The 22,150-nt window shown below is 32.2% G+C and overlaps 1 protein-coding gene across 5 annotated transcripts in view; it reads right to left on the bottom strand.

The window, feature by feature from the left end:
* Positions 1 to 564: 564 nt before the first annotated feature.
* Positions 565 to 22,150, bottom strand: part of IPMK (inositol polyphosphate multikinase) — a 44,766-nt gene continuing 23,180 nt past the window's right edge. For all 5 annotated transcript variants that reach the window (XM_016127648.2, XM_016127645.2, XM_016127647.2 and 2 more), the window contains 3 exons: positions 12,246 to 12,418; positions 7,742 to 7,823; positions 565 to 5,723 (listed from right to left, as the gene is read on the bottom strand). In XM_016127648.2, coding sequence (XP_015983134.1) covers positions 5,101 to 5,723; positions 7,742 to 7,823; positions 12,246 to 12,418 — 878 coding nt within the window. In that variant the 3' untranslated portion in view covers positions 565 to 5,100. The remainder of the gene's footprint in view (positions 5,724 to 7,741; positions 7,824 to 12,245; positions 12,419 to 22,150) is intronic.

The following is a 22,150-nucleotide window of genomic DNA, read 5'->3' as shown; positions in this document are numbered from 1 at the left end:
TATCAATCACAGACCAGTAACATCCCACATTTACATGTTTTTTTTTTTTCTTTCTACCAGACAGTACATATTTCCAGGATAGGTACTGAATCTCTTACTCAACTTTTTAAATCTTCAAAGTTAAATACAGTGCCTGGTAAAGGGTAGGATTTTGACAGTGCCCTCTTTTTAATTAATAGATGAAAATATTAACTTGGTTACTGATTAAGTGACTAATTTATGAAATTTCAAATACATGCAAAAATCTTACCTACTTCTGAAGTTTTAAAATTGTAGTATATATTTTCACAGCCAAGTCAATTTATTCCTCCTATAGTCTACTTCTTTTAGGTTGGTTCCAAAGATTTCAGTCCACATGTTCAAAATTATATATTCATACAAAAGCTTACATATTTTTTCATTTCAAATGTATATGCTTCTATTACCATCCTGTCTTTAATTATCTTTGAATCCCTAATGACTTATAGTTTTTGGTATATAATATGTACTCAAATAATTGTTGAATGAATAAATTATTTTTTAAACTACCATGTTTGTTAACACATTACAATTAATGAAAACAGCTCCAATGCAAAACATTTTAATAGGTTGTCAAATATACAGTTATTAGAATTATCTAAATATCACTTATAAAAATCAGTATATCACATTAGATGATTCTAAAAAATAAAATCACACATTGACAATAACCCCTGCAGTCCAGGAATACCCCCCATCAATAGTACAAATTACAAACACATTTAAAAAGACATTTAAACCAAAGTAACTTTGACTAAATACATTCATTCATCAAGTACAATAAATTTAGCATAGTCACTAATAACACAATTTTAGGTGCAATTTCACATGCTTTCATAAATCTTCCAGTACAGCTCCCATAGTAAAGTGTCTTTGTGCACGCCATTTTCACTTATATGCAGGTGCATCAAACATCATACTTAAGACTATTCACTTCATAATTAAACTTGTTAATATATGTTGTAAGTGAACACTACGACAAAATTTAACCCCAATGACAGTTTAACAATTAAAGAAAATTCTTGAAAGTAAATTGTCATTTGTTTAATTGCATGAATAGTTTCCTCTTACTAGATGCTATCAAAGTAATAATTTAAATATTAACTCCCAAAAAACAGAAACTCCAACCTTCCTAAAGTATTAACAAGCATTTTAAGCAACAATAAAATCACTCTGCAAGTCGAAAAATTTCATATTCATTGCCTAATTTAAAATACCAGTGATTTGAGGATTGAGGCCTAAAACATTTGTACTAAATTATAAAATACAATGTAAAAAATGTGCAGTAATTTGCTTGTGAATATATAATGGAATGTTTTTCACAGTAATGTTATGTTAAAACACTACTCTAAATGAACAGTCTAAGTAAACGTACCTTCACCAGCAAGAAAACTGAAAAATTAAGGCCTTTTTATGCTGTCTATAATTACTACCTGAACTCAAAGTCATATAGAGGTTATAGTGCTGCAGAGTATTATTTAACCTAACACTGTTAGTTGCTCACCTCATCTCAATAATTATTACTTTATCGTTACACAAATCCAAATGCTTTTTAACTTTATTATCTTTAAATGAACATTTTTCTGTATCTCTATTTTAATTCAGTCCTCAACCCCACCCCATCTCATCTAGAAAGAATGCTGGAAATAGTTAGGGCTTTGTCTGATTGGTTCACAACTGTATATTCAGGGGTTAAAAATGCTTGGTGCATGGTAAATAACCAGTAAATATTTTTGAATGAACTAAGCAGCCTAGTCTCTATAGGCAACTCTACTCATTTTCCCAAAACGTTTACTTTCTCGCACGATCAAATTGACAATTTTTGAAAAGAAACTGATGTCTGTGCTAACATTATAAGATGAAATGGAAGGATAACTGAGGCTACACATGTATCAAATCAAGGTTAAAGGCACTGGATAAGAAAGATTATTACAAAGCATTGTAAACAATTTTTAAAGCAAATCAAGCTTAAGTATCAAATGTCATACTGCTACGAGAAAAGAGTACTAAAACGATGACAACGCTTTAAACAGTGGACAAAATTTATGTAATTTCACAAAATTCTTTCATTGTTTTACCATTTTCTTTTATCTTACATCTTCCACAATATTCCAAACCCTAAAAACAAATGTTTTCAGATGTATGAAACAAAAAAATTGCAACTGAAATATCTCTGAAAATTAATTTTTTTCTTATGTTATAAATTTGATAGATGTTAGGATATGGACATCATCTTGAAAATCATAAAACAGTAACTTATACTCAATCAAAATCAGAAAAAAAAGTTCTTATTCAGTTAAACACAATCTAAAGCTCCATAATAGCAAACTGTAGTGTAAGAGGCATAACTACAATCTGTCCAGAGACATGAAACAAAGAATAATGAATACCAAGTTGAAAATACCACAAACTCCATGTTAGAGCCATTTAATATATACATTTTCACAACTGTTTCTTGAAAAACTATTTAGATAAAATATTTTTCATCAATTTTTATTTATTTGAATCTAAGCAACTTCCATCCATATTAAAATATCAATTAATGTAAATACTTTATTATAAAACTATTATACAATTTAAGTTTTTATTAGAGAAATGTATTATTCACTCTCCATAATCTCTTCAAGTTCTTTTTATGAGTGCATTCCATAAGAAATACACTAAAACCATTATGTGTCTTCTGGTGGAAAAAATTTTGATAATCCTATTAACCCAAACTACATACTTCTTATGCTTATTTCTTAAACATTTACATTTTTAAATATGCTTGGTGAATAGTGATCGTTCATTTCCACAGTGGTAAATTTCAGCATAATGCTAAATGACTGGACTAGATAGTAAAATAGTCACATGTAGAATACATAAACAGACACTTATTCTGTTATATGTAAGCTTACTTATAAAGTAACATAAAATGAGCATTGGATAACAGTGATAAAAAATGTAAACAAACAGAATTATATGTTAATCCCTTCCCTGAAAAACAAAAGATAAAAGCGCTTCTTGTTTTATTAAAATAAAACAAAACATGATCTATTGTATCAAAAAGGTAAGACACTGATTTTACAAAACTATATTTCCAAATATGGATAAAGAAAATCTGGAACAGTTGATTTACACTTTATTGAACAAAAATGTGCAAAAAAAATCTAATAATACTTAAATGTATTAATTCATTGTATATAAGCTGATACCATGCCATATAAAAAAAAAAAGCCTCTTGTTTTGTTCAGATTCAAAATAGTGTCTAAATATCTGAGCATAAGATTTATTGAACCACTATCCAAACAACAACAACATCAAAAGTCTATGTTGTAGGAGAAATAAAGTAAAACTAAAAAATTTGTGACTATTAATTATGACGACTTAAAATTCATCCCTACAAAAAAAGCAAAAGCCAATACCCATTTAAGTAGTAGAGAAAAATAAGAAGTCCCTATGGAAAATACTTACAATGACTCTAAATAAAAAATTACAATTAAATTTTCCTGTAACAAAATGCATATAAATTTTAAAGTTATTCAGGTTTAATATATTCACTAAGCACAAAAATCACAGAGCATTGTGTACTTCTGTTTGGGCTCAGGGTTTGCAAAGTACCCTCAGAGAGAGTTAGGAAAGTGAGATAAACAGATAATTGTGATACTATCTTCCACACACCAAAAGAAGCTGCTTGGACTTAGACGTTTAATGTGTAACTTTTTGGGAAAAGGGAGGGGGGCAATCAAACAATTCATAACTCCTAGGAATATGGCAAAACTGTTAACTACTTAGATGTGCTGTTAGTGGATCAAAATGCAAGTAATGAGAGCACAAACATCTAATATTTGCAAATTTAACCTCAAAGTTTTAAACGTTTTCAATAAGTAGTTATTTTTTTAAATGTGGTGGATATGAAACACAGATAATACAGAACTTAGTTTATCCAGAAAAAATAACATTGCTCCCCTCCATGAAATTAAATAATTTCTCTCTTGAATATAATGTGAAACTATTTTGAGTAAAAGGGAAATAAAAGCATGGATTTAGATATGCACCAAATTCTCTATAATGTACTAATTTACATAGCACTTTTGACAATACAATATTGAATGTTTCCTTTACTGCTTATTAGAATTCTGAGAAACACCATTTTTAGCAATACATATTTATCCTACTGCTTAACTAAATGGAAACATACAATGAATTTTTCAAAAACTCAAAAGTTATTTAAAGAAGAAATAAGACAATGCTTCAATCATCTACCTTTTTGAAGGTGTAGTTAGAGGAAAAGTTATTAAATGGTTCATAACACTTTCATAATGTAGTAAATATATATTCCAATTTGCCCATAATTGAAAAATTTTTAAAGAAAAACATTTTGTTCCTTCCAAGTAACTTCTTCTTGTCCTAGCAAGAATTATTATTAGTGCCCTTAATTTTAAGATTTTTGTTGTTGTTGTTGTCCATTTCAATTACCTTTTTTATAAAGTATAATATTTTGAAATATAGATATAAATGAAAATTAAAGGGGAAATCTGCTTTTGGAATGCAATAATTCTAAATCATTTCACTAAGAAGCACCTTGTGATATGCTGGTTGGAACTTGTAATATAAAACCTAAACAGTACTTATTTCTGAAGTAGAATTTTCTCCAGTTTTAATAACTTCATATAGCAATACTAAGAACATCAACCTGTGCTTTCTAGATTTTTGAAAGTGTTCTCATAATGTAATGAGTTTAGATATGGCTCATTGTCAAGTTTACGGGTGGACAGAGATTTCATAATAAACTGGCTACAGAAAACTAAACTCTTAATGACTGAATGGTCTGCTTGAGCCAAATAGGTGTTTAAACCATGTACCACCACATTCCCTGCTTAACATTCCAAAGTTTCTTTATTCTTCATAGTTTTCAAAAGAACAAATAATTAGTTTTCCTGAGTAAGATTATAAAAAAGTTAACCCTTCTACCAAAAGTATAAAGACAAATAAAATGTAGACTCACAATACAAATTTTTTACATAGCATTAGAAATGCAGAGATATTAATTGCTGCTCTTCACTGATTGCCCCACCCCTTAAAAAGACTGCAGCAAAGGATTCAATTGTCTAAAATACTCTGAAGTACAGTAATCAAATGCTTCAGCCCATAAACATATCCCTCATCTATTGTGTTGCTAGGGAAAACATGAGCAAAATCTATCATTCGTACTTCTACTTCCGCAATCTCTTGGCAACCAGTGGGAAGATGGTAGAAAACTTTTTCCAGTTGGGAAAGTACATTGCCATTTAAATGTTCCTGTGACAAGCTTTTCCACCCATTGTCTTGCTCTATCTTTTCAACTTTCAATGAAGTCTGACTGTGATGCTTTTTTGAATACATTTTTCTGTGACGAGCATACATCTTGGACAAGCTTTTGCCTACTGAAGCTTCTATTTTTCCATTCACTGTGGAACTTAACACTCGAAAATTATTATTATACTCCAGTACGTCTGTGTCTGAGAGTTGTCCTTTGGACAAAAACTTTTCTGCCAAAGTTCTGTCATTCGATTTTGTAGTAGTTGACTGAGATGAACCTTCATAAACAAACAGTAATGAACTTGCATAAAAATTAAGCTGCTTCTGGGTTTCAAACCACTGCAGAATACTCTCAATCTTCTGAATACTGGCAGCAACAGCATCTTTCCTTAAGCAGAATCCATTATGAAAAAACCTGGAAACTCCTATAAAAAATAGTATTATTATATTATTAAGACTATAATAAAATTATGAAATAGTTATCACTTGGGAAGTAAACTCATCATAGATACAATTCTCTAGTTTATTCCCATCATCCCTTGCAATTAACTGAACAGGCAAAATTCTAGTCAGACACAGAAACTTAGACCTCAGTTTAATTTCTGGTGAATATATTCTTATTAGAAAACATTTAAATGACACTTATGTCAAGTGAAAATGTCCAATTTATATAAAACTATTTATTACAGATAGACCGGTAGTTTAGTTCTCTCTATATATAACATTCTCTTAAGAAATGTGATTCCAAAATTTGCTTCATTCACTATTGTAAGAGATTTTTGGTAAGATTACTTATAAAATCTAGAGTTAAATCATAACCATTTTTAATGGTGTCAGCAGCCCACTATCAAAATACTGAATCATAACTAGTAAATTTCTGTTCTCAAAAATATTGATTAAATTAGTCTTTTCACAAGTTAGGCTCACTTTGGGGATTACCGCTTCTCCAGTTTGAGTGTTATCCAAAACGGAGACTTTTACATATTTTAACCTATCAGATAATTAGGCCTTTTAAAATTATTTATGCCTATTTTATCATATTTACAAATTTATGAGCATTTACAAATTAATTTCTGCTTTTAAATAGCTTTGGGACAGAAACTACTAAATAGATTCAGATTAGCTGGGGAAATATTTTAATAAACAGCCAATCTCCATATTATCTTACTATTGGCCAAGGCAAATACTAATTGTTAAAATCACACTATGGGATGCTTATTTTCTACACATAAAATAAAAATTCTTCAAACTCTTCACACTTTGCATAAGCTGCTCCCTATTTTATGTAAAGCTAAGAATAAACTTTGGACAAAACATTATTTCCAGATATCTAGGATATCATTGCCTTTGTAATATCTTGTCCATAAATATTTTTGGAGCATATATGTTAACAGACTTTATTTGAACTACTTCTAATGCCACTTGTCTAATTATAATATAGTTCTAGAAGCTTATAATACACAACTCAACTAACTACACACGGGAAATTTTAATAAAAATAAATTACATGATGTGACACACATTTTAAAGTCTCTTATATAACAAGCAGTTTTAATATACTATGATCAAAGTACTGAGATTTTAAAAACAACCTGGACTAGATGACTGGATCAAAGATGTTCGTTTTTTTAACTTATTTCCCATTTAGAAAAAAATAAGTGCAATGTGCTGCCAGCGTTAATTTTACATAAACATGCTCTTTAAGACTGAAGGAAATCTGACTGGTTTTCCATATGAAAATAAAATATAAAAACTTCTTGGAGTTATTACTAAACAGAACTTGTCTCTAATCCTAATGTTACAAAAATGTATACGATGACCAATATTTAATAATTTTTTTTGTGTGGTAAATTTCAAAACACTGAACAACATAAAGCAGAGAACATCTAGGATTTGACATTTTTGGCAATCGAGAATTACTATATTTTGTAAATGGAAATACCATGACTAAAAACAGAATGCTATAAGTAGAAGTATGTCATTTGTTTCCAAAGACTATCAATACACTAGAGTGATATGAAAGTAATAATTAAAGCAAGCTATTTTGTGGCAAACTTTGGAAGTAAGGTTAGGACTGTAATCTGCGAGTTATCTTGTGGTAAACACTGCAGCCGCAAGCACCACAGGTGAGTATTCTCAAGGCAAATGGGAGATGGGTTAAAGAATATTAATAACTGATAAATGAATTAAAATGTAAGAGCTGTTCACAGACCCTTGGTTTTGGTGTACCATGAACCAGGGATAATGACTAATTCTATGAATCTAAGGTTCATTTTTTTTAAGTTTGTTTATTGTGAATTGAATCATTATACCAAAACACACACACACACACACACACACACACACACACACACACACACACACACACTCTAAAATCACTTTAGAATTGTTTTCATAACTGTGTAGTAATAAAAACATTGAAATATGGTTTTTCAATCCTTACCATCCTTTAGAGTTTCTTTTGTTAAGCTTCTTCCATAGTGTTGATTTTGTGTCTCATAGCTATCAGAATGAACATGATAAACCTGTCAGAAAAAGCACCGAATATTAAAATCGAATAGAATACTCCTTGACCATATGGGACTTACCCTAGCAATGCAAAGATGGTTAAGATGGGAAGACCTATTCATATAATTCATTCTAATTGATTGAAGAAGAAAAAAATCATACCACCATTTCAATGGGTGCTAAAAAGGTATTTAAATGTATATCCACTATTGATAAAAACTCTTTAAAATGACGAGTATTTTCAATATGAAAAATTATCTACTTCAATCCACCAAGTTAGTTCAAGTTTAAAGTAAAAATAAGGAAGCATCTGCCCTAAAATACAGGGAGCCTCCACAAAAAGTATTCTACCACAATGTCCTTTTATCATCATTACTATCTAATATTGTTCTGTAGTTTCTAGCAAATACAAATAGATGAGAAAACAATTAGAGGTATAATAATTTGGAAAGGAGATAAAAATATTACTCTTTGTAGATAATGGCTATATACTAGAAAAATCAACTGAAAAACTAATACACAATATAAAAACTTGAAATAACTGAATAAAATTAGTAAACACAAAATAATCTTTGATATATACAAATAACTGATTAGAAACATAATGGAAGACCCCATTTACAAATGCCACAAAAAGGAAAAAAACACAGAAATAAACTAAATAAAAGTAAAAGCTATATAAAGACATTTTTACACATTCCTGAGACATACGCACATGCCCATGTTCTCAGAGACAAGACTCAACATCATAAAAGATACCCATTCTACTTAAATTAACCAGAACTAAAATGATATAATAATAAAACACCAACAATTTCTGTAACCATATAAGTTAATTCTAAAGTTCATATAGAAAAGTAAGAATAACCAGAATAGTTGAAATAAGATTAATAAGGAGGGACTAACCTTGCCATCCTACCATATAGTAAAACATACCTCATTTACATTTTTCCCAACTGATTGAGGACACAATGACAAATAAAATTGTATATATTTAAAGTATACGACATGATTATTTGGTATATATGCTGTGGAAAGCTTACCAAGATCAAAATAATTAACACATCTATCACCTCACATAGTTAACTAGTTTTCTGTGTGTGGTGAGAATGCTTAAGATCTACTCTCAGCCAATTTCAAGCCTACAATACCATATTTTAACTACAGTCACCATGTTATACATTAGATCCTCAGAACTTACTCATCTAACTGTAACTTTATACCCTTTGACCCACATCTCCCATTCCCTTCTCTCATAAGCCCCTGGAAACCACCATTCTATTCTTTTCCTATGAAATCAGCTTTTATTATTATTATTCCACATATGTGTAATACCATACAGTATTTGTACTTCTTTGTCTGGCTTATTGCACTTAGCATGATGTTCTCAAGGTCTATCCACATTGTCTCAAGTGGCAGGATTTCAAATGTTAAAAGGTATGGCATTTCTTTTGGGGTGATAAAATAATCTAAAGTTGCATGTGGTGATGGCTGTCCAACCCTGTAAATATACTAAAATTAATGAACTGTATATTTTGTCAACAGTCCCCAACCTTTTTGGCACCAGGGACCAGTGCTCCTATGAGAATATAATACCTAATGATCTGAGGTGGAGCTGAGGCAGTGATGCTAGCACTGGGGAGGGGCTGCAAATACAGCTGAAGCTTTGCTCATTAGCCCACTGCTCATCTCCTGCTGTGTGGCCTGGTTCCTAACAGGCCAGGGACCAGCACTGGTCCGTGGGCTGGGGATTGGAGGCTCCTGCTTTAAATGAATGAACTGAATGGCATATAAATTATATCTTAATAGAGTTGCTATTAAAAAATATAAACATCAGACAGAAGAACCTCTATTTGGCGAAATGACACATCCCAGAAGAGCCAAATCATCCAATGCCTTATTTATTTTATATATGTACCCTAAGGCAATGGAAACCTACTGAAGAGTTCTTAAATAGGGGACTGTCATGGTTAAATATACTTTTACAATGTTTGGAGAACAAACTGGAAGAGGGCAAAACTGAACTTGAGACATCGGTGAAGAGACTAGAGCCTGAGTAGGATAATGGTGATAATAGGATTTATGAGATGTTTGGTTACTAAGATCAATAGGAATAATGGATGGCTCTGAAAGGTGACTATAAGGTTTCTAAAACTGGATATATGGTGATGCCATTTATTAAAATAAAGAATAGAGATTTGTTGCTTTTGCTGTGGGTGTTAGTCTATGAGAGAGATGAACGTATCATTTTTTTATGTATTAGTTCAAGATGTTTTAAAGTTATCCAAGTAAAATGTCTAAGATGCTATTAGATATATACATTAGGAGATCAAGGAAAAAGAAGCTGAAGATATGCATTTGGGAGTTACCAGTGTAAGTGAACAAAATAAGAACAAAGGACATTACTCAAAAATAGAAAGAAAGGAGAGGGAGGCAGTAAAATGGAATAGAGTGAAATACCTCAATGTTTAAAGAATAAACAGGAAAAAAATAAGCTGGCAAAAAAAACTACTAAGTGGACTTTGGAAAAAAACAGTAGAGGGTGTAGTGTTATGGACACGAAGAGGAATGTTTCAAGGAAGACCTAGTCACCCTTGAAATCTCCTTTTCGAAGTGAAGTAAGGTAACTAATGAAAAATGCCATTTGGATTTAGTGACATGGAGATGCCATTAGGAACCTTGGTGAGGAACCAATCTGGTGGCATGATAGAGCAAAAGCTAGACAGAAGGTTGAAAAATACTGGGTGGGAAGTAAGACAATGGAAATAACTAGTTTGGTTGCAAAGGGGAAGCAGGTTAAATCCACTGCTGGGGAGCAGAGTGAGGTAAAGGTGAGTTTTGATATTTTGTTTTTTAAAAAATTGAATGATTTGAACATATATAACACAAAAGGAAAGGAGTAAAGAGAGACAGAAGTTGAAGATGTAAGACAAGAAAGAAACAACACTATTAAGTTCCTGGAGAAGTGGGAGGGAATGAGATCCAGAGGGCATTTGGAACTCCTTAGATAGGAGGTTGGAAAATTCTTCAATGTGACAGGAAGAAGAGAGAATGAAAGTACATCTGTTAGCAGGAAATTAAAGGAAATCCTGCTTTTATTTTGTCTGAAGCAGAAGGCGAAGTCCTCTGCTAACAGTGAGAAGGAAAGTGGGAGGATGAGATTTGAAAACAGTGAAGATTTAAATAGTTGCCAATTCAGATTCCTGTGGGATGCTTTTTTGTGTTTGTTTTAAAATTATTTCATTACCCTTTTTCCTTTTACTATATACCCGTTTACAGTTTTTGAAATGAAATAACTGCATCAATAATTTCTGTGGTTTTATTTGCAATTAGAATGCCAAATTCAACTGTGCTGTTGTAACCATCACATTAACAATTCATCTACAATGCTTATTAACTACACTGTTTAAAGCTCAAAAGGAAGATCTGTATATTGCTGTACACGATGAATTTCAAAACTACTCGTTATGCTTATTTAGGTATGCAATTATTTATCATGTCTAAAAATTTTACCTCCACACATCTAAAAGACATACTTTTGTTTAGAGAATTTTATTCCACCTTGCTTCTTAACTGTGGCATATTGTTTGCAAAGATGGCCTCAACCATCCTTCCCATCCTGTGCACACTGCCATTTGTATTGCGACTTCCCTATTCCCACCATCAAAAGTGGAGTTTATTTATCCTCCCTACCAATATAGTCCAAACTATACAGTTCCAGAGAAGTGACAAGTAACTTTCTAACCTAGACTTTAAGAGCTCCTGTAGCTCCCACTCTCACCTTCTTGAAATGTGGTACACAAAGTAGCTCCAGCTAGCCTCCTGGAAGATAAGAGACCATATGGAAAAAGGCCCATCCAAAAGTTATACAAACTCCCAGACATAAGAGTGAGGTCATTTTAGATCATGTAGCTCCAGTCGAGCCATTAGATGAGTGCAGCCACATAAAGGACCCTATGTGAGATCAGAACAGAACTGTCTACCTAAGCCCAGCTCAAACGCCAATCCACAGAATCAAAAGCAAATGAAACAACTGTTTTAAATCACAGTCTGAAACACTGACCTAATTTTAGCTTCCTTTTTCTTTTAAAAATATAGAAAAATTACTGAATATATAAACTTAGCACTTTCCTCATGGGAAAAATCACAAATAACATTTACTTATCACATTATTTTACATCTAAACTTAAAGCTTCTTTAAAACAAAATTACCAGGGTCGGAGTCTTGAGGTTCAGCCATTCATTTATTTAACACATACCATGTACAGAATAATTGCAGACACTGACCAAATATCAGTGAATGAAAGAGATAAAAATCTCTGCTCATACATAGAGGAGTTACAGATAACCCAATTCCAAAATAAGTTATCTTCTGATATGTTATTATAATGACATCTATAATTTTCAAGAGATGAATATGTAACAAGAATAACTCTTACCCTCATGCCAAGCACCAAGAACCCAATCTCCTCCATTAATGGGTACTTGCTGACCTGTTGTTGAATCTTCTCAGATGAGGCAAAAGGATCATAGCTTTTTCTCCCTATCTTTACATCCATTATACAGGGCTTATTAAATTTATGGGTCACATCTTCCAGTTTTAGGTATAAATCTGTAATAAAAGAAAAATTTTATTTAGTAATAGGCAAACATATCACTACTCAAGTAACTTCCAGGGGAAACGAAATGAGGAAAACTTAAAACTAAGAAAAAAGTTCAATCAAATCCAGTCCTCAATTATTACTTAACCTGGAAAAAAAAAATTATAACCAGTATAAATATCACAGAGAATCTCTTGTACGAGGTGAATTAAATAATATGTAACCATAAACAAAAGGCAGCAAGTAGATATAAAGTTTCCAAGGACACTGAAAAGGCAATGAGATTACGTCAAAAGCTGTTCCGGAATGTAGTCCCTTTTAAAATACAACTTATGACATCTATGCCTCAGTAGATCTCTTAGTATTTTAATAATTTTTTAAAAGCTTATTCTTCACTTAAAATAAGTAATAGGACTAAATCCTTCCAACAGAGTACACAATAGAAGTATAGGTTAAGAAAGGTGAACCAATCCAAACGATGGTCACTGCCAAATATACATTCTAGTCTTACTAGTCTCAAAGGAAAAACAAATATCTTGCTTTTTAGAATACAAGCATTCCTTATAAGTTCATTTATGAATTACTTTGGTAACCTGCATACATCTTCCTAAAGAAAACGATTATAAATATAGATTCAAGTAAAAAATTGTAAAAGCCACAGTTATCACACTAACTGAACTACTGACAGTTTTAGTTTGAAAGTAAAAGTACAAGTGCACTGAGGGAAGGAAGAAGAAAATTCTTACTCCCCTTCCTGGGTGAAAGAATCTCCCCAAGGTTCTGAATGATACTGTAATTTTATCAACATAACAAGTATTTTTCCTAAAAACTCTTCCCCAAAAACAAAAGAGATTATATCTGCTTTTTATCAAAGTAAATAATAAAGTGACAGAAAATGTATATTTTCTATGAATTAAATAAAAGACTACCAGGGAAAAAAGACACATTTTTAATGTATTTTCTTTTTCCTTGTCCCACCAAGACTAGAAAAGTTATTAAATTACAAGAAGTCAGTGCTGAACCAAAAATGAGAACAACTCTGGTAGGGCTTGAAAAAGCTTTAAACTCCTTAAATTTAAGGAAGATATAAGTATAAGAAATAGATAAATTGTATCTCATAGTCAAAGGAAGATGATGGTGGGAAGATTATGACTGTGTAGAACTAGGCGAAGTCAAGCCCAAATATGACAAAAAAGGAACTGCAGCCTAAGAGACCAGCACCAGCATTATAAGGAGACCTTCACATTATAAAGAAAGGATCTCCCAAACAGATATCTTCAACATGATAAGAGAAAACAAAAAGTCTGGACACAGACATGAAATTGCTAACAGTGAAAGGTAATGGGACGAATGGAAATATCCTGATTAAGAAAATGGAACATCCTCCCTCCCATCCCCCACTCCCAGCTTCTGCATTTGGAAAGATTATCACAGATTACCATCCGTGATTCCCAGGAAAAGATGGGAAAGGAAGCAGCATAGAACGACCCCCTTCAGATTCTCTCCTTCCATCTCCAACTACCTTAAGCAATAGGAAAGGAAAATTATTCATCCTCTCTACAGCTGTATAAAATTTCAGTAACAAGGCTTTTATTTCAAATATCAGAAAAGACTAATAGATCTTAATATAAACAGATCACTGGCATCACAAATTTATTATCATTAATTTCCATAACTCAAGAGACCCTAAATGTATTGCTGAGGTGAAGCTATATACAAGAGTATACAGTGAGTGAACCTAGCTGACTATTACAGCATCAATATCTCAGTGTAGGATTATTATTTTCTACTTGCCCATTTGGTAGTGATTAAAAACAAACTTTTTTATAATGAGACAGAAATGACAGCTACAGCAGGGTACAGCAAATCTGAATATAACATCCCTATTTCTCTTTCTCTTGGGAAGAAGAAAAATGAAAATGATGCAAACTCTATATGCAGCAGGGTTACAATAAATGTTTGATGGATGAATGAATGTCTGCCTTTCTCATTCCTACTGCCCAGTGGGGCTGTGGGCTTAGCTTCTTTACATTATAATAAATTGAACTATTCTTTCAGCAAACAAGCTTGAGTATTGCGGGTTTTATTTGACATTTATTTTGACTAGCCAAATGTGTTTTTCTTTACCACTTTCAAGTTCTTGACATATTTTATATGATTGAATTAACAATTAACTGCTAGATTATTATTAGCCTTAAATTAATAATCCTTAGGTTAAGGCATACTGAGAGTTGGTTTAGCGTTTTTGTCTAGATCTCCAGCCTCAATTTTTTCCAGTGAAAATTTAAGATTGTCATTTCTATCATTCCCTCTAAGTTATAAACACCAAAACCTGCTTTAGAGATGCAGTTTTTAAGAAAGAGTATGTTAAGTACCTAGCAACTTGCCATAAGTGCTTCCGAATAAAACAGGTAAATAGAAAAATGGAACATAATCTGAGCCCTAAGAGCTTTACTGATTTTTCTACAAATCAACATCACTGGAAATAAATCTGAATACAAACTCTCTCTGAAAAATGCTATTAGCAAATTATTTCACTAAAACAGAGTTTAATTTGAAGTAGGGCAATCTTGAGATTCAGTAACTTAAATGATCAAAGGCATTTTACTATAGTGAAGCCTCACTTTCAAGGACATACCATACACTGGATAACAAGAAACAGTTTTTCAGTTAGGCCTCTCAGAGTATATACTGAAGCAATATTTTTTTTAATTTCTAGATAAACAGGAAATAAGTTCTAAAACTCATCCAAAAAGGCTGACAGACTAAGATAATGTTCCATCTGGAATAGTTTTAGTTCATTCTGACCAAGGTAGAGGAAATAAATTAACTAAATTAAAATGATGTTTGAAAAATAAATATAATTACTTGCTATGCTATAACTTGTAGTATAGAGTTCTATTAAAAAAACGAGAACTGATTTTTACATATATACACATCTACAATGTGTACTTGTGTGTATATAAATCATAAAGATAGCATAATGTCTAGATTTATTTTTTTAATTCTGAAAAGCTCTACTGAGGGCAACAGATTCTGATAAAGCCAGTCTGTGAGAGGTCCAAGGACTGGCATTTGTTAACCTCAGATCTAAGACAGCTATTCCATAATTTTATGTAAGGCTTAGTCAGTCTTGTATTTGTTTAATAAATAAAAGGACATGTACTTTTCACACATTAGATAGACATAATTGACATTTACAGAGCCTTTCATTCCAAAACGGCTGCTTATACATTCTTTTCCAGTGCACATGGAATGCTCTCAAGGATTGAGCACATACTGGGACACAGAGATAGCCTCAACAAATATAAGAGGACTGAAATCATACCAACCATATTCTCTGATCATAATGTTTTGAAGCTGAAGATCAACTGTAAAAAGAAAGCAGGAAGAACCACAAATATATGGAGATTAAACAGCATGCTACTGAAGAATGACTAGGTCACAGAAGAAAAAAAAAAGAGATCAAGAGATATATAGAAATGAATGACAATGATAGTACAACATATCAAAACTTTTGAAACACAGCAAAAGCAGTCATAGAGGAAAGTTCATATCAAAAATCAAGAACAAGCCCCAAAAAACAACCTAACACTTCGTCTTAAAAAACTAGAGAAAGAAGAACAAATGAAGCCTAAAATTGGCAGAAGGAAAGAAATTACCAAAATCAGAGCAGAATTAAATGAAATCAAGAACCAAAAATAAACAAACAAACAAACAAATGCATCAAATAGCTGGTTCTTTAAGAAGTTCAATAAAATTGACAAACCCCTGGCTAGATTCACTAAAGAAAAAAGAGAAAGGATACTAATAAACAAAATCAGGGATGAATGAGAAGTTATGACAGATATCACAGAAATACAGAAGATCATTCAAAAATACTATGAAAAAATATATAACACCAACTTTAACAACCTAGGAGAAATGGACATGTTCTTTGAAATATACAACCTTCCTAGACTGAATCCAGAACTAGAAAATCTACATAGGCCAATAAGCAATATGGAAGTTGAAACACTCTTTAAAAACCTCCCAAAAAGTTAAGGTCCAGGACCAGATGGCTTCATCAGTGAATTCTACCAAACATTCAGAGAAGATTTAATACCTATTCTTTTCAAACTCTTCCAAAAAATCAAAGAGGAGGCAATACTTCCTAACCCATTTTATGAGGCCAACATTACCCTAATACCAAAACCTGGTAAAGGTAACACAAAAAAGGAAATTACAGACAACATTTCATGAATACAGATATAAATATCATGAATAAGATACTAGCAAACTGAATACAACAACATATTAAAAATATACACAATATCAAGTGGGTTTCATCCCAGAGACACAGGGATGATGGTTCAGCATAAGCAAATCGATTAATGTGATACACCACATAAAGAATAAGAATCATTGCATCATATCAATAGATGCAGAAAAAGCCTTCAACAAGATACAGCATCCATTTATGATCAAAACACTTAAAATAGGTATGAAAAAAAATTACCTTAACATAATAAGGCTATATATGACAAACACTCAGCCAACGTTATACTTAATGGTGAAAAACTAAAAACATTTCCTCTAAAACCAGCAACAAGGCAAGGCTGTCCACTATTGCCACTGTTATTAACTATAACATTGGAGGTCTTGGCCATCAGGCAAAAGAAAAAAATAAAAGGCATCCAAAAGGAAATGAAGAAATCTAACTGTCACTTTGTGGATGACATGATTCTCTATATCGAAAACTCTAAGGACTCCACAAAAGAACACTACTAGAAATAATAAGCAAATACAGTAAAGTTTCAGGATACAAAATCAATGTTCAAAAATCTATAGCGTTCTATACTCTAATAATGAAGTGTCAGAAAAAGAAATGGAAAAAACAATTCCTTCTGCAATTGCAACAAAAAAAAATAAAACGCCTAGGAATAAACCTAACAAAACATGTGAAGTACCTATATAATGAACACTAGAAGACTCTATTAAAAGAAATTGAAGAAGACATAAAGAAATGGAAAGATATTCCCTGTTTTTGGATTGAAAGAATCAACATAGATAAAATGTCTTTATTACTGTAAACATTATACAGATTTAATGCAATCCCCATCAAAATCCCATCGGCACTTTTTAAACAACTAGAACAAAAAATCAGATTTGTATGGAAGCACAAAAGACCCTGAATCACCAAAGCAATCCTGAGAAAAAAGAACAAGGCTGAAGACATCACTCTGCCCAACTTTAATTATACTACTAAGTAACAATAATCAAAACAGCATGGAATTAGCAGAAAAGCAAACACATGGGCCAGTGGAACAGAATTGAGAGCCCGGAAGTAAATCCCCATTTATATGGGCAAATAAGTTTTGACAAAGGAGCCAAAAACATACAATGCAGAAAGGAAAGTCTCTTCAATAAATGGTGCTGGAAAAACTGGAAAGCCACCTGCAAAAGAATGAAACTAGACTGTTGTCTATCACCACACACCAAAATTAACCCAAAATGGATTAAGGACCTGAATATAAGACCTGAAACAATAAATTCCATAGGAAAAAATAAAATAAAAAAGGAACTACATTCATGGACCTTGGACTTAAAGAGGATTTTATGAATTTGACCTCAAAGACAAGGGAAGTAAAAGCAGAAATAAATTAATAGATCTACATCAAACTAAAAAGCTTCTGCAGAGCAAAAGGAACCATCAACAAGGCAAAGAGATGACCATCTGAATGGAAAAATACATTTGCAAGCAATTACTCCACTAAGGGCCTAATATCTAAAATATATAAAGAACTCTTACGACTCAACAACAAAAAAACAAGCAATCCAATTAAAAAATGGGCAGAGGACCTAAACAGACACTTCTCCCAAGAAGACAAACAAATGGCCAACACACATATGAAAGGATGCTCAACATCACTAGCTATTAGAGAAATGCAAACAAAACCACAATGCTATATCATCTCACACCTGTTAGAATGGCTATCATCAACAAGACAAGTAATAACAAGTGTTGAAGAGGATGTGGAGAAAAAGAAACCCTTATACACTGCTGGTGGGACTGCAAATTGGTACAGCCACTATGGAAAACAGTATAGAGGCCCCTCAAAAAACTAAGAATTATCTATCATATGATCCAGCAATTCCTCTAATGGGTATTTACTCTGAGGACTTGAAAACCCATAACCGAAAAAATATATGCCCACCAATGTTCATACAGGATTATTCAAGGTGACCAAGACATAAAGCAAACGAAGTGTCTTACAATAGATGATTGGATAAAGTAGCTGTGGTACATACATGTAATGGAATACGACTCAGCTATAACAAGAGATGAAAAACTGCCATTTGCGACAATATGGATGGATCTCGAGATAATCATGCTAAGTGAAATGAGCCAGACAGAAAAAGTTGAAAACCACATAATGTCACTTATATGTAGGACATAAATCTAAAAGCAGCAAACATGACAGCAGAGACTTATGGACATGGACAATAGACTAGTGATTATCAGAGGTTGGGGGTAGTGGGGAGGTAGATGGGGTAAAGGGTCAAATATGTGTTAACAGAAAGAAAACTAACTATGGGTTGTGAACATACAATTTATATATATATGTATATGTATATATATGTATATGTATATAAATTGCATTGTATGTTCACGACCCATAGTTAGTTTTCTATGTATATATATATATATATGACTTACTGTTGAATTGTACACAAAACTACTGGAATTCATTAATCAATGTTGCCATGAAAAAAAATTAAATTAAAAAATATAAGGAAAACACAGGACACTCCCCCCCAAAAAAATACACAGAATTCATTACACTGACTAGAAATACAGTTAAGTTTAAGAGGCTATAGCCTATAAGTGATACATCTATTATTTATCTATTTTACACCACACAAAAATTAACTTAAAATAGATCAAAAACATAAATATAAGACCTGAAACAATATAATACATACAAGAGAACATAGGTACTAAACTTATAGGCCTTGGTCTCAGGGAGGATTTTATGAATTTGAACCCAAAGACAAGGGAAGTAAAAGCAAAAATAAATGAATGGGTCTACACCAAACTAAAAAGCTTTTGCAGAGCAAAAGGAACCATCAACAAAACAAAAAGGCAACCAACCTAATGGGAAAAGATATTTACAAACAATATCTTCGATAAGTGGCTAATATTCAAAATACACACAGAACTCAGACAACTCAACAACAAACAAACTATCCAATTAAAAAATGGGCAGAGGACCAAACCAAACACTTTTCCCAAGAAGGCATACAAATGGCCACAGATACGGAAAGATGCTCAACTTCACTAGCTATAAAGAAAATGCAAATCAAAACCACAATGAGATACCACTTCACGCCTATGAGAATGACTATTACGAGTAAGACAAAAAATAATAAATGTTGGAGAGGATGTAAAGAAAAGGGAACCCTTATACACTGCTGGCAGGAATGTAAATTGGTACAGCCACTTTGGAAAATAGTATGGAAATTCCTCAAAAAATTAAGAATAGAACTACCATATGACCCAGAAGTGCCTCTTCTGGGCATCTACCCAAAAAATTTGAAAACATTTATTTGTAAGGATATATGTACCCCTATGTTCACTCCAGCATTATACACAGTTACCAAAACATGGAAACAACCTAAGTGTCTTTCAATGAATGACTGGATAAAGAAAACATGGTACCTACATACAAGGGAATACTACTCAAACATAAGAAAAAAATATTGCCACTTGCGACAACATGGATGGATCTTGAGAGTATCACACTAAGCTAAATAAATCAGATGGAAGAGGATAAGAACCACATGATTTTACTCATATGTGGGATATAATACAAAAAGCAACAAATGAAGAAATAAACTCATAGACACAGACGACAGTATGGTGGTTACTGGAGAGAAAGGGAGGCAGGGAAAAGATGAAGAGGGTTCAGGGGGGTCAAATTTATGGTTACAGAGGAAGACTAGACTTTGGGTGTTGAGCACACAATGCAATACACAGATAATGTATTATAGAACTGTACACAGGCAACTTATGTTGTTAACTAAAGTCGCCTCAATAAACTTAATAAAAAAAGAAGCTAGTCTATTTAAATATATGTAATTAAATATAATTATCTTAAATATAAATATACATTGTTTTATAATATATAAACATAAATAATTTCTATAGCAAATTTTCTACTACTTATAGTCCAGACACTCTGAGAGGCAGAAAATTTCCTAGTATCAAATGAAGAATGTAAACATTTGAAATATTGTGGAAAAATCAAAATACCTAAAAATAACTAAAAGAAAGATGAGATAACCAGTTCCTTTAAAGAAAAGTGAGAAGGCACTTAGGGAGTTGAAAGAAGGCTTATTTAGATCTTCTTAATGAGTATTATAGATTGTATAAACTATGGGAATATGGATTCCAAGTTTTATCAAGCTCTTCCCACCATATCTAGAAAGCCTACCTGGCACTAGCTATCACCTCCATTTCTGAATCTCTCAAATAAGAAAAAAAAAGCCATGCAGGAAATCTCTGACCAACTATGAAGACAAATGGAAAAACGGAAGGCCTTGCTTCTGCTTTCCACATCAGCCATTTCTGAGAGCAACGGAAGCTGAAAGTAGAAACAATTGTAAGTAGAGACCTCGAGCCTCCAAATGTGGGGTAAAGAGGGAGGAGGAAAGAATAGTCACGTATCCCAGTTTATTTCAGTCTGTGCTTCCTGAAACTTGACTAGTAACTAGATCCAGAAACCTACCAGTCAACCAGGCTGGAGATTATATTTGAGAACTCTCAATTTGCTCAAACCTTCTTGAACATGTATTTTCCTATGCCCCCAAATAACTATCGACAAGAGGCTTTTGCTGGTACGTGTACTAGGAATCTATGAGTTTATGTACATGTAATAAATGGGATTTAATATATATAACTAGGCCAAAATTATCAAAGATAATTGCCAACAATTGTTTTTTCTTAAAAAAATAATTCCTTTGGTCATGTTCTAAAATTGGCTAATAGTGATAACTTTACAACTCTATAAAGTACTGAAAAGTATTGAATTGTACACTTTAAATGGGTGTGTTTTATGATATGTGAATTACATGTCAATAAAACTGCTATAACATTTTTTAAAAGAAAAACATATTGGTCAGCATACCCTTATGTCTCTCAAGTTACAATAATTTGCTCAGCAAATTCATAGGTACCTTCTACATTTTACTACTCTGGATTATAAGAACTATATTAAGCTTTATAAAACTACCCTGAGCACATAAGATGCACAAAAAGAAAAAAAAAAAGTAATAAATTGTCCTTAATTTAATACTTCCTAAAATACAGTAATACCAATCAACAGAGGTTTGAACTGCATGGGTCAGTGGATTTTTTTCAATAAACACTGTAAATGTATTTTCTCTTATTTTTTAAAATAACACTTTCTTTTCTCTAGCTTACTTTATTGTAAGAATGCAGTATATAACACACATACCATGTGAAATATGTGTTAATCAACTGTTTATATTATCAGTAAGGCTTCTGGTCAACAGAAGAGTATTAGTAGTTAAGTTCTGGGGAGTCAAATGTTAATAGTCAAATTTCTGACAGTGCAGTATGGGGGGAGGATGCGGTCGGCACTCCTGACCCCCATACTATACAAGGGTTAACTCTGTTTTCATGATCTTGTGGGCTAAACATGTATAAGTTTCCCATCTTCTTTTTATTTCATTATATA

This window comes from Rousettus aegyptiacus, unplaced genomic scaffold (assembly GCF_014176215.1).
Source record: "Rousettus aegyptiacus isolate mRouAeg1 unplaced genomic scaffold, mRouAeg1.p scaffold_m13_p_6, whole genome shotgun sequence".
In the NCBI taxonomy this organism is placed as follows: domain Eukaryota; kingdom Metazoa; phylum Chordata; class Mammalia; order Chiroptera; family Pteropodidae; genus Rousettus; species Rousettus aegyptiacus.
The sequence above is the reverse complement of the archived record's forward strand: the minus strand, read 5'-3'. Positions and strand labels throughout refer to the sequence as shown.